The sequence below is a fragment of the Mustela nigripes genome, chromosome 7 (assembly GCF_022355385.1).
Source record: "Mustela nigripes isolate SB6536 chromosome 7, MUSNIG.SB6536, whole genome shotgun sequence".
Classification (NCBI taxonomy): Eukaryota; Metazoa; Chordata; class Mammalia; order Carnivora; family Mustelidae; genus Mustela; species Mustela nigripes.
In genome coordinates this window covers 102,060,160-102,073,608 of record NC_081563.1, presented here as the reverse complement: position 1 = coordinate 102,073,608, position 13,449 = coordinate 102,060,160, and the positions used below count along the sequence as shown (strand labels likewise).

Here is a 13,449-nt window from a genome sequence, read left to right as displayed (position 1 = left end):
CTGTTTTATAACTGTACCTGCTATCTATTGCTTCTCAGCTATAAATTCTCCCTTCACTGCCTGACCTGTGAAAATGGATATGGGCCCTTTAAATATGCTTCCTTTGCCAGTTGGCACACTGGTAGCTTTGACAGTAGAGGGCACTGTGGAGACACACTGTAGGAAGACCAGGTGGCTTCTTAGGCAGGCTTGGAGAGCTTCAGTTTTTCTTCACTATTTGGCCCACATGGTATTCCCTGGTGCTAAGTGCCTTCAAGGTGCAACTTTCTGCAGCATTTGGCCACCACATGTTTTCTCCAGCTCCTGATTCAGGCTACAGCAGCATAGCTGACAGCCCCAGAAAGAACAGGACTGTGCCCAGCTCGAGTCACAAACGTTCTCAGCCTCATAGGCACAAAGAGTGAAGTGTCCCATGGGGAGAGGGCCGTTGGGTAAGCCAAAAACCCAGTCTTTACCCTGTGCAACAGAGGTTCAATTCACATAGTTTCCTCACCCCCATGTGCCCACCTACCAGCCTGAGCTCATTTGTGCCCCACAGGATTGTTCTTGGTCTCACAGTGACTGTGGCCTGTGTACCCAGCAACTTCTCGGCTAGGCAGTGGGCTACAACCACACCTTCTTCAATAAGGTCCAAATCTTCCAAGTTTATCCTTACTTGGGTATTCTCCCTCTGCCCTAGAATACATTTTGAGTTCTCTTTCCATCTTTGTATAGTTACTCTCCTATTACTGTTTAACAGTTCTGTACATTAAACATTCCCTATTTAATCTACCATGTGATTTGTCTCCTACTTGGACCCAGACTGATAAAGTAACCTTGGGCCAATTACTAAATATCTTCTGTATTTCAGATTCCTTATCTGTGAAATGAGGACAAAAGTAGTGTCCTCAAAAGGTAATTTTGAGGGACACCTGGGTGGCTCAGTTGGTTAAGCAGCTGCCTTCGGCTCATGTCATGATCCCAGCGTCCTGGGCTACTTGCTCCGCAGGGAGCCTGCTTCTCCCTCTGACTCTGCCTTCCACTCTGTCTGCCTGTGCTCGCTCTCACTCTCTCTCTCTCACAAATAAATAAATAAAATCTTTGAAAAAAAAAAAAAAGGTAATTTTGAGAATTAAATGACTGCATACATATGAACTACTGGAGAACAATGCATGGTATGTAACAGTCACCCAATGAAAAATTGTTATTATTATTGTTATTATTCAAGATTATGTAGGGACAATTTGTTGGTTATTTCAGAAAAAAACAATGCATTAAAAAAGTAAATGAAAGGGATGCCTGGGTGGCTCAGTTGGTTAAGCCGCTGCCTTCAGCTCGGGTCATGATCCCAGCGTCCTGGGATCGAGTCCCACATCGGGCTCCTTGCGCAGTGGGGAGCCTGCTTCTTCCTCTGCCTCTGCCTGCCATTCTGTCTGCCTGTGCTCGCTCTCTCTCCCTCTCTCTCTCTGATAAATTAAAAAAAAAAAAGTATATAGACTTTAAAAAAAAAGTAAATGAAAAATAAATTATAAGTGTATGAGAAGAAAATATAGGTGAATATACTTATAATTATGAGGGAAACCTTAAGAAATGCAAAATACAAAAGACACACACAAAAATAAGTAATAAGTTTGAAAATAAAAATTTTTAATTCTAATATAATAAAGCACATTATAAGTAAAGTTAAAAGGTAAGCCACAAGAGATATGAAACAGTTCACAGAGAAATGCTAATGGCCTTTAAACATGAAATTTCATTACCAATAAAATTTCATAATGAAAGAAATTAAAATTAAAACTAATTGATAGACTCTTTCTTACCCATCATAGAAGCCAGAAAGGATAAAGAAGATTGGAACAAGTGAATAACCAAATTGACCAAACCAGCACATACAGAACATGTACCCAACAACCACAAAATAATTACTCTTTTAAAAAGTCCACACGGAATGTTTAACAAAGCATACCATAAACTGGGCCATAAAGCAAGTCTCAAAAAGCATAGAAGGAATCATATAAGGAAGCATAAGGAATCATATAAAGGATATTCTCTGACCACTGTGAAATTAAACTAGAAATCAAGGAAAAAAGCTAACTAAAAAGTCCTTAAGTAAAGACATTTGACAACTCATTTGAAAAAGACAAATTCCTTGAAACTCACGTGAGAGGAAAACATAATCTTATAACTCTTAAAGAAATAGAATCCATTTTTTAAAACTTCCTACAAAGAAAATGCCACTAATTTAGAATAACTAATGAGTTATCAGAAGAAATCATTCCAATCATATGCAAACTGTTTCCTAGAAAAAAAAAAAGTCCCAATTCATTTTGTGAGGTCAGCTATAACAGGATTCCAAAACCTGAAAATATTCCAAGAAAGGAAAAGTAAGCCCAATCTAATACATGAACATAGATGTCAAAATCTTAAACATCAGCAACTTGAACCCAACAGAATATAAAGATACAAACATGACCAAGAAGACTTTATGCCAATAAAAGGAACATTCAAAAATCAATCACAAATTTCATGTTTAACAAAATATAGGAAAAAACTCTTTACCTCAACAAACACAGAAAAGCATTTTATGATAATTCAATCAATACCCATTTGTAATAAAAACTATCAGTAAACTAAGATTAGAAGGGAACTTCCTCAATCTGATAAAGGATATCTATGAGAGTCCAAAAGCTAGCAGAGCATACAGAATGGTAAAATATTTAATGTTCTCCCTCTAAGATCAGGAACAAAGCAAGGATGTACACCATCCCCACTTACATTCAGCATTGTACTGAATGTTACAGCCAGTATAGTAAAGTAAGAAAAAAATGAAAAGTTTAAATATTGAAAAGGACAAAGTAAAATTGCATGAGTCATAGGTAATATAATTGTGTATACAGAAGTTACATGGGAACCTATTTTTTCAAATGCTAGAACAAGTGAATTCATCAAGGCTAGTGAATTCAAGCCCAATAACAAAATTCAATTATATTTCTGAATTCAATAAAACAATTAGACACTTTAAATTTATATACTTATAATAGCATCAAAAACGAAGTATCTAGAAGAAAACTAATAAAAGATATATATAATATTTATACTGAAAACCATAAAACAATGCTGAGGAAAAAACATGAGTAACATTTATATAAATATACATATCCTATATTTGTGGACTGGAATATCCAATACTGTTAAGACATCAATTGTCCACAAATGATTCTATATACTCAATGCAATACCAATCAAAATCCCAGCAGGGTTTTATTATGGACATTGACAAGCTGACTCAAAAATTTTGTGAAAATGCCCAGACACTTAGAATAGCCAATATAACCTTAAAGGAAAAAAAAAGAAAAGAGAAAAAAAAGAAAAGGAAAAAAAAAGGAAGTTAGGAATCTTACACAAACCAGGTATCAAGTGATACATATATATCACTAATATAAATATATTAGAAAACATAAAAAATATAGAGCTATAGTAATCAAGAAAGTATAGCAATAAATAGAACAGTAGAGTAGAACAGAGGGTACAGGAACAAGCCATTGTACATATAGTCCATCACCTGATTTGCCAGCACAGTTATGTGAAGAGAACATTGTCCTTTCTATTGACAATGGCAATGAACCAAGTGGATATCCATAAGAGAAAAAAAATTAATGTCAGCTCCTATCTTACATACACTAAAATTAATCTGGGCTTGATAAAAGAGCTAAACATGAAAGGTAAAAAATAAAGAACCAAGATGCCCTTCAACGGACGAATGGATAAGGAAAATGTGGTCCATATACACTATGGTATTATGCCTCCATCAGAAAGGATGAATACCCAACTTTTGTAGCAACATGGACGGGACTGGAAGAGATTATGCTGAGTGAAATAGGTCAAGCAGAGAGAGTAAATTATCATATGGTTTCACTTATTTGTGGAGCATAACAAATAGCATGGAAGACATGGGGAGTTAGAGAGGAGAAGGGAGTTGGGGGAAATTGGAAGGGGAGGTGAACCATGAGAGACTATGGACTCTGAAAAACAATCTGAGGGGTCTGAAGTGGTGGGGGGGGGAGTGGGAGGTTGGGGTACCAGGTGGTGGGTATTATAGAGGGCACAGATTGCATGGGGCACTGGGTGTGGTGAAAAAATAATGAATACTGATATGCTGAAAATAAATAATTTTAATTTTAAATAAATAAATAAAATAAAATAAAAGTACTATTAGGGATGCCTAGTGAGCTCAGTCAGGAGAGCATGTGACTCTTGATCTCTGGGTCATGAGTTCAAGCCCCACAGTGGGTATAAACCTCACTTTAAAAAAAAAAAAAAAACACCAGAACTATTAAAAGAAAAAAATGGAGACAATCTTCATAACTTTGGGTAGACAAAGATTTCTTAAATAAAATATTTTTTAAATAACTATAAAGTAAAAGGTTGGTAATCTAAACTACATTAGAATTAAAAACTTCAGTTCATCAGAAGACAGCATTAGAAGAATAAAAACATGATCCACAGACTAGGAGGAGATATACATAACACAGGTATCTGACAAATGATCTGCATTCAAATATATAAAGTATTTCAACAAATCAATGAAAAAAGATAATCCAATAAAAATATGCAAAAGACTTTTGAACATAAAACAAGAATATCTAAATGGCTAATAAGTATGTCATAAGGTTCTCAGTGTCATTAGTCACCAGGGAAACTTAAATTAAAACAATTAATGCCGGGGCACCTGGGTGGCTCAGTGAGTTAAAGCCTCTGCCTTCAGCTCAGGTCATGATCCCAGGGTCCTGGGATCAAGCCCCACATTGGGCTCTCTGCTCAGAGGGGAGCCTGCTTCCCCCTCTCTCTGTCTCTCTACCTGCTTGTGATCTCTCTCTGTCTGTCAAATAAATAAATAAAATATTAAAAAAAAAAAACAATTAATGCTACTGCACAGATACCAAAATTGATGAATTTTATTTTTTTAAAGATTTTATTAATTAATAAATGAATGAGAGAGAGAGAGAGCACAAGCAGAGGGAGCAGCAGGCAGAGAGAGAGGGAGAATCAGGCACCCCACCAAGCAGGGAGTCCAACATATGGTTCAATGCCAGGACCCTGGGATCATGACCTGAGCCAAAGGCAGACACTTAACCAACTAGGCCACCCAGGCCACCCCAAAATTGATACATTTTAAAAAGAATAGCAATGCCAAATGCTGGCCCTCATGTAGTGTAACTAAAATGCTCATACAGTGCAGAGTGTAAGTATAGATTATAACTACTTAGGAAAACTGTCCAGCAATATCAACTAAAGCAAAGCACATTATGTACCCAAATGTATCATCCAATATAATGTTGAACAGAAGTGATGAGAGTGAACACTGCTATATTATCCCTGATCTTAAGGATAGAACTTTTTTTTTAAGATTTTATTTATTTATTTGACACAGAGAGAGAGAGAGAGAGATCACAAGTAGGCAGAGGCAGAGAGAGAGGGGGAAAGCAGACTCCCTGCTGAGCAGAGCACCTGGATGTGGGACTCAATCCCAGGACCCTGAGATCATGACCTGAGCCGAAGGCAGAGACTTAACCCACTGAGCAACCCAGGCACCCAAGGATAAGATCTTAATGGTAAACATCATTCCAAATCTTAGGTTTATATCCAAGATAATTAAGAACATATGTATACCAAAAGACATGTACAAGAATATTCATTGGAGCAGTCAAAAACTAGAAACTATTCAAATATCCATGAAAAGGAGAATAGATAATTTATTATATATTCATGCAATAAAATACTACTAATAAAAAGAAAAAAATTATTGTGACAGAAAAATGTGTCAAACTCATAGGCATAGTGTTAAGGAAAAAAAAAAAAGACACAGAGGTGTATGATTCCACTCATATAAACTTCAGGAACAAGCAAATTGATCTATGGTACCTGCAGTCTAAATTAGGGGAGAACAGGAGGAGAGGGTAAGGCAGGAGCAGAGTATAGGCGGTATGAACTAGGAAGAGCATAGAAAACCCTCCTGGGATTATGGAAATGTTCTTTTTTTTTTTTTTTAAAGATTTTTTATTTATTTATTTTCGAGAAAAAGCACATACAAGCAGGGGAGGGAGAAGAACAAGCAGACCCCCGGCTAAGTGCAGTGCGAAAAGCCCAACGCAGGGCTAGACCCTAGAACCCTGAGATCAGGAACTGAGCTGAAATCAAGAGCCTGATACTCAACCAAGGCCACCCAGACACCCTGAAAATGTTCTGTATTTTGACACGGAAATATTTCATATCTTGCCCTGGATAATGGTTTATATAGCTGTATACAATTAAAAATTAATGCAGCTTTATAATTAAAATCTGTGCATTTCATGTATATTTGCTTTAATAAAAGAATTATAAAATATTAGATATATCTTATATGTACTGATGTGGGGGAAATCTCTGAAACATCCCATGCAAAGAAAAAATTAAGTTTCATAAGAATATGTACATTTTTTTTTAAAAAACCACATATGTGAAACTATTTCTATTACATAAAAATATAGATAAATGCAATTTTTTTACTGGTTAAAACTCTCCATGGAGAAAGGGATAAGAAGGAAAGATCTGGAAGGTCAAGGGGAAATTTTATTTACATCATTTAAATTTTCTAACAAAAAAATATATTATGTGTGTATTTCAAATAATCATAAAATTAATGGAATATACTAACTCACAGGTTAAATGTCTGTAATCCCAAGGAGATGGAGGATAATGATCAAATTCTAACAAAGATCTAACATAAGCTTTTTACTATTTTCTTTAAAACTTTGCATGTTTTAAAACTTTCAAGATTTCATGTTTTACATCCAATAAAAGGAAACGATGTTTTCAACACTATTCTAAGCAAGAATTGTAGAAAACACTAGATGGACTAAGTCTTTAGGAGACATCATATAGTAATATTCATAATTTTTTAGAGAACAGAGATAATGTGTTATAATGTCCACATACCACTCAGTGCTCCAACAGCTCCAAAATTTAAGGATTTTCCATCCATTATGCTGGCATCACACTCAATTTCACCCAAGAGATTTAGATTAGATCCCATTCCTGCATTTGTAAAAGGAGAATCCTAAGAAATAAAAACAAAAATTAAAATACCATTAGTCTTAAAGAAGATTAATGTCAATCCTTTATAAACTGTTTCAAAAACTAGAAAGGGAAAGAACACTTCCCAACTCCTTGCATGATACCAGTACTAGCCTGATTCCCAAACAAGACAAAGATATCATGAGAAAAGAAAACTACAGGCTAATATATCTTGAGAATATAAACACAAAAATCCTCAAGGAAATGCTAGCAAACCAAATGCACCATAAACAAGAGGGATCCTAGGGAAGCAAGTTTGGTTTTAATATGTGAAACTTAATGTGGTGCATGATGTTAATAAAGAAGAAAATAACATAAAGAGAAAATACAGGACCATACCAATAAATACAAAATCCAACACCCTTTCATAAGAAAAGCACTCAACAAACTAGAAATAGAAGGGAACTTCCTTAAGATGATAAAGGACATCTAGAAAAAGTCCAGAGCAAACATAATAATTAATGGTGAAAAACTGAATGCTTTCCCTTAAGATCAGGGATAATACAGCAATGTTCACTCTCTTCAACATTAAAATGGATATTCTGGACAAAACAATTAGGCAAGAAAAAGAAATAATGAGCATCTAGGTTGGAAAAGAAGAAGTAAAATTATCTCTTAATAGAAGATGACATAATCTTGTATACAAAAAGTCCCAAGGGTGCCACTAAAATACTATTAGGACTGATAAACTAGTTCAACAGGGTTTCAAAATATAAGATCAATATACAAAAATCAATTGTTACATCTACACATTAGCAATGAACAATGCAACGATGAAATTCAGAAAACAATTCCACTTACAATAAAATCAAAAAGAATAAAATACTTAGGAATAAATTCAACAAAAGACGTAGAAGACTTATATACACTGAAACTATAAAACATGTTAAGAAAAAATTAAAGAAGACCTAAATAAATGTAAAGACAGCCATGTACATAGATCAAAAGGCTTAATATCTTTAAGATAGCTATACTCTCCAAAGTTGAACAGCTTCAAATCCTGTATCAAATCCTAGCTACCTTTTTTGCAGAATTTGACAAATTAACCCTAAAATTCATAAGGAAATGCAAGGGACTCAGAATCACCAAAGTAATCTTTAAAAGAAAAACGAAATCAGAGGCTCACACTTCTAGGTTTTATAACTTACAACTACAGTAATCAAGACAGTGTGATATAGGGGCACCCGGGTGGCTCAGTGGGTTAAGCCTCTGCCTTCAACTCAGGTTATGATCTCAGGGTCCTGGGGTCAAGCCCCACACTGAGCTGAGCAGAGAGCCTGCTTCCCCACCCCACCCCACCCCTGCCTGCCTTTCTGCCTACTTGTGATCTCTGTCAAATAAATAAATAAATTTTTTTAAAAGTGTGATATAGCTAAGGACAGACATACAGATCAATGCAATAGAATTCAATCAATTCCATAGAATTGAGTGCCCAGATAGAAGGTTACATTTATGGTCAATTCAACAACTATGCCAGAACAATTCAATAAACAAAGGATAGTCTTTTTTCTGGGGGGAGCTGGGACAACTGGATATTCAATCCAAGAAAATAAAGCTGGGTTCTATCTCACACTCTATACAAAAATTACCTCCAAGTTGATCAAAGACCTAAATGTAAGAGTTAAAACTATAAAACCATTCAAAAAAAAATTAGGGCAAACATTCATGACCTCAGAACCTCAGAATAGACAGCAGTTTCCTAGATATGACACAAAAGCAAAAAAAAAAAAAAAAAAAAAAAAAAAAAAAAAAAAAAAAAAAAAAAACAAAGAAAAAACTAGATAAATTGGATATCATCAAAATTAAAACTTTTGAGTTTCAAAGCACACAATAAAAAAGGTAGAAAAACTCATAGAATGGGAGTGGGGGACTGTAAATCATTTATTTCACAAGAAATTTGTATCCAAGATACATAAAAAACTTCCCACAACTCTAAAATAAAAACACAATTTTAAAATGGATAAAGAATATGAATGAACAGTTCTCCAAAGAAGATAAATAAATGGTCGATAATCACATGAAAAGATGCTCAACACCATTACTCATCAAGGAAAGGCAAATCAAAACCACAATAAGCTACTTCTTCACACCCATAATTCCACTTACAATAACATCAAAAAGAATCATAAAGACAGATGTGTTGGCAAGGACATAAAGAAATTGGAACGCTTATACACTGCTGATGGGAATGTAAAATGGTACACCACCTTGGAAAACATCTGGAAACCCCTCAAAAACTTAAAAGTTACCATTTGACCCAACAGTTCCATTTCTAGGTATATACACAAGAGAAATGAACTATCTACACAAAACTTATACCCATATAATCACAACAGCTTACTTAATACTCATATGCCAGCACTTCTGAAAACAACTCAATGCCCACCAACTGATGAATGGGTAAGTAAAACATAGTATATCCATACAGTGGAGTATTAATCAGCAATAAAAAGTAATAAAGTACTGATACATGGCAAAATATGGATGAACCTTAAAAACATAATGCTAAGTCAAAGAAGTCAGTCACAAAAGATCACATACTGGATGATCCAATTTATAAGAAATTTCCAGAAAATAAAATCCATAAAGTAGATTAGCGGTTGCCAGGGGTTGCAGAAGGGGGAATGGGAAGTGACAGCTAATATGTACTGTTTTTCTTTTTGTGGTGATTCAGATGAACTAAAAGTAGATGATGCAACGGCTGCAGAACTTTATTAATATACTAAAAACCAGTGAACTGTATACTATGAAAGAGTAAATTTTATGGTATGTGAATTATATATTTAAAAAGATATCATGAAGGGGTCCCTGGGTTGGCCAGTTCATTGAGCATACAGCTCTTGATTTCAGCTCAGGTCACGATCTCACAATTGTGAGATCAGGCCCCACATCAGACGTCACTTTGAGCATGGAGCCTGCTTGAGATTCTTTTTTTCTCCCCCTTCTTGCCCCCCTCCCCAAATCTCTCTCTCAAATAAATAAAATCTTAAAAAAAATAAAAATAAAAAGAGACCATGAAGAAAAAAAAACTTATATCAGCAGACTACACAGAACATAAAGTCCTAGAATCAGAAGAGCACATGATGAGCAATGGGTCATATATGCAACTAATGAATCATTGAACATTATATCAAAAACTAATAATGTATTATATGTTGGCAGCTAGTTGAATTTAAATTTTAGAAAACGAAAAGATGTCAGTCATGTATTTGAAATCTAAAAGAAAGATACTGCCTTATTTTTTTAATACTGTGAATAAAGCTTTTAAATATATATACCACTAGTCTTGTTATGTCAATATATTATCATACATGATTCCCAACCACAGATACGGGGGGGGCGGGGGGGAATGTAACAATATAAAATCTTACAACAAAAATAAACATCATGGGGACAAAGTTCTAAAAGACTTCAAAAAAAAAAAAAAAAAGAGCCGGGTGTGGAAAGATCACATTGACACTCCTCAGCATCACTGCATAGATGAAAGGCCTACTCCTGTACCTCACATTCTAGAAAACTGAGTCAATCCAGAAAATTAACTCTGTTCTAAGGTAAGACCTATATTATCTAATAAACTAGAGCAAATCTGGATCAACCTTTAGATCACCAAATGCCTCATATCATCTACAAATACTCCGTTTCCTGTATTTCTTCAAGATCCAAGAAAACTGACTACAACATTAAACCTTCTTAATATGTACCTATAACTAGAGCAAAGGGGTCAGGGATTAGAGAACAGGGCTTTTGTCCTAATGCAGTTAAATAACCTTATAGTCAATAGAACTTTAAATAAGATCACAGGATAGAAAAAAAAACAAAAAAGTATGTAATTATATAGAACTGAGTAAACAGATAATAAATGCTTTGAGCACTCAAAAGCAATGGCCCACTAAGACAGAAAAGTTAACAGCAGACTTCCTGAAGGTAGCCAGGAAGCTAGAAAATTCCAGCTGATGGAAATTATGTGAGCAACATATAAGCAATGGGAAAGCATCAGAGCCACAGAAGACACATTTAGCAAAAATGATTTACTGGAGCCAAATCTGAAGACTGAGACATGCTGAATAAATCAGAAGCTGAACCTGAATAAAAAAAAAAAAAAAAAAACATTGAGAAGCCAGTCAAGATTTCTGTATAAGAGAAAGTCAAAATGGGTATATTGGTCAAGGAAACAAACTGACATTCACATGTTGTATGAGAAGGAAGGAGAGGAGACTGAAATCAGTGAGACCAAACTGAGGGCTATTTTACAACTTGGCTTGAAATACTAACTACCTGGCATGGAAATGATAGTAGTAGGAATAGAAAAAAGGAGAGAGAGAAGGGAAAGGAACAGAACTGTGAAACTTGAGAAATAAATAAAACCATGAATAAGGCATTTTATAAGATGGAGGAAAGATATGCATAATTAAGCATAAGGATTTTCATTAAGGTCTTCCAACTTAATATTTCTAGCTAAATCAGTTCAGAATTTAATCTTGGGAAAGAGATCACAACCAAAGAATAATTAAATAATAATTAATTTTATTGATTGATTAATTAATTAAGAATTATGGTTTAATACAGATGAAGACCGAATTCTTGCCCTGGATCTTTTCATACAGAACAGAGCAGAAGAGATTATAAGCAAGTAAATTACATTACAACGGTTTGGGTTTTTTTGTTTTTTGAGGTTTTTTTCTTTACTACATATAACCTCCCTTGCCTAATCATGCATATCTTCAAAGTATGGAAAAGGAACGGAAATGTGAAAAAAATGTAAAGCATCTACCTACATATAGTAATTCCCAAAATATACATACAAGATCATACCAGGGTATACAATATCTCAACAATCCTTGATATGGAATATATCAGCTTATCAGCTTGGCAAAATTTTTTAAATAATCCAATTAGAAATCACAGATTGAACAAAGTTATTCTGAAAATGACTACTGCATGATGGTTTAAATTTAACATTTTAAAAATATGAAAAAGCGTGCAAAAAATTAAAAGGTATCTTAGAAGAAATTTTTTTCAAAAATATTTCTCCTACTTCAAACTATATTAATAATTTCATGAGCACCTGGCTGACTCAGTTGGTAGTATGTGTGACTCCATGTGGGGGTTGTAAGATCAAGCCCCACGTTTGGTACAGGGATGACTTAAATTTTAAAAAAAAAAAAAATTTATATATATAACTTCAAAAGTATAGAGAGAAGTGAGTTCAGGAAAATTGGAAGGGGAGAGGAACCATGAGAGTCTGTGGACTCTGAGAAACAAACTGAGGATTTCGGAGGGGAAGAGGGTGGGAGGTTGGGTGTGGGTATTACGGAGGGCACATATTGCATGGAGCACTGGGTGTGGTGCATAAACAATGAATTCTGGAACATTGAACAGAAATTTTAAAAGATAAATAAAATTTTTTAGAAGTATATCTACTAAACTTCTACTTCTGACTATGAAGACATAATAGAGATTATATTTATCTTCCTAACTAGAAAATCGGGCAAAATAAACAACAAATGAATTTCAATCAAAGGCCAGCACAGGACTGTGATCCTGAAAAAAGAGTCACAAATTAGATGCCTCAACTTAATTCCCAGAGATACTTTCCAGGCCATAACTCAGGGAAAAGAAACCCAAAAGAGAGCCAACATTCTTCCAGAGTTGAGGAGATGAAGTTATGAGTTCAAGGAGGCTAGAAAGCCTAGTAAATGGAGTACAGGGTACAAAAAGAAAAAAGCTACAGAGAGAAGTCCAGAGATCCAGAGTCTTTAAATAAGTATTAGTCTGCATATATTTGTTAGGGAACTTCCAAGGCCAAAGGAAAATGCTTTGGAAAACAGTAAGCTAAACAATTTCTGGAGCCCATACAGAGGGGAGACTAGGTTATCTTCCCATCAGCCAGATTGAGGCTATCAGGGAAAGTCTCAGAAGGTAACGCCACAAAAATTAGACCCAATTAACTTTAGAAAATTTACTCTAGACCAGCACTAACAAAGTTTTAAAGCAAGCCTCAAAAAAATAAAAATGATTTACAATGAACAAGTGTCCCAAAACAAAGTTCTGCAATAGCCAACTCCCAAAGATATAAAATTCACAATGTTTAGTATAAACCCAAAGATGACCAGACATATAAATAAGCAGAAAACTATGGCCCATAACCAGAAGAAATTACAATAAAAAAAGATCCAGAAATGACACAAATGATAGAAGTAGCAGACAATTCCAAAGCTAGCTAATAATGTTAAGACAGCTCTCACAAACATGCTCTATATGTTCATGTAGGTATAAGAAAACACGAGGGTAAAAGGAAAGAAAAGGAAGCTATTAAAAAAAAATAAACTGAACTTCTAAGATGAAAATTTTTAAAAT

General features: G+C 34.7%; 1 protein-coding gene across 4 annotated transcripts in view; it reads right to left on the bottom strand.

Annotated features, from left to right (window-relative positions):
- Positions 1–13,449, bottom strand: part of TASP1 (taspase 1) — a 277,276-nt gene that overhangs the window by 230,920 nt on the left and 32,907 nt on the right. For all 4 annotated transcript variants that reach the window (XR_009405434.1, XM_059406523.1, XM_059406522.1 and 1 more), the window contains exon 5: positions 6,955–7,075. Coding sequence is in view for 3 of the 4 variants with exons in the window: in XM_059406523.1 (XP_059262506.1) it covers positions 6,955–7,075 (121 nt within the window). In the remaining variant the exon portion in view is untranslated. The remainder of the gene's footprint in view (positions 1–6,954; positions 7,076–13,449) is intronic.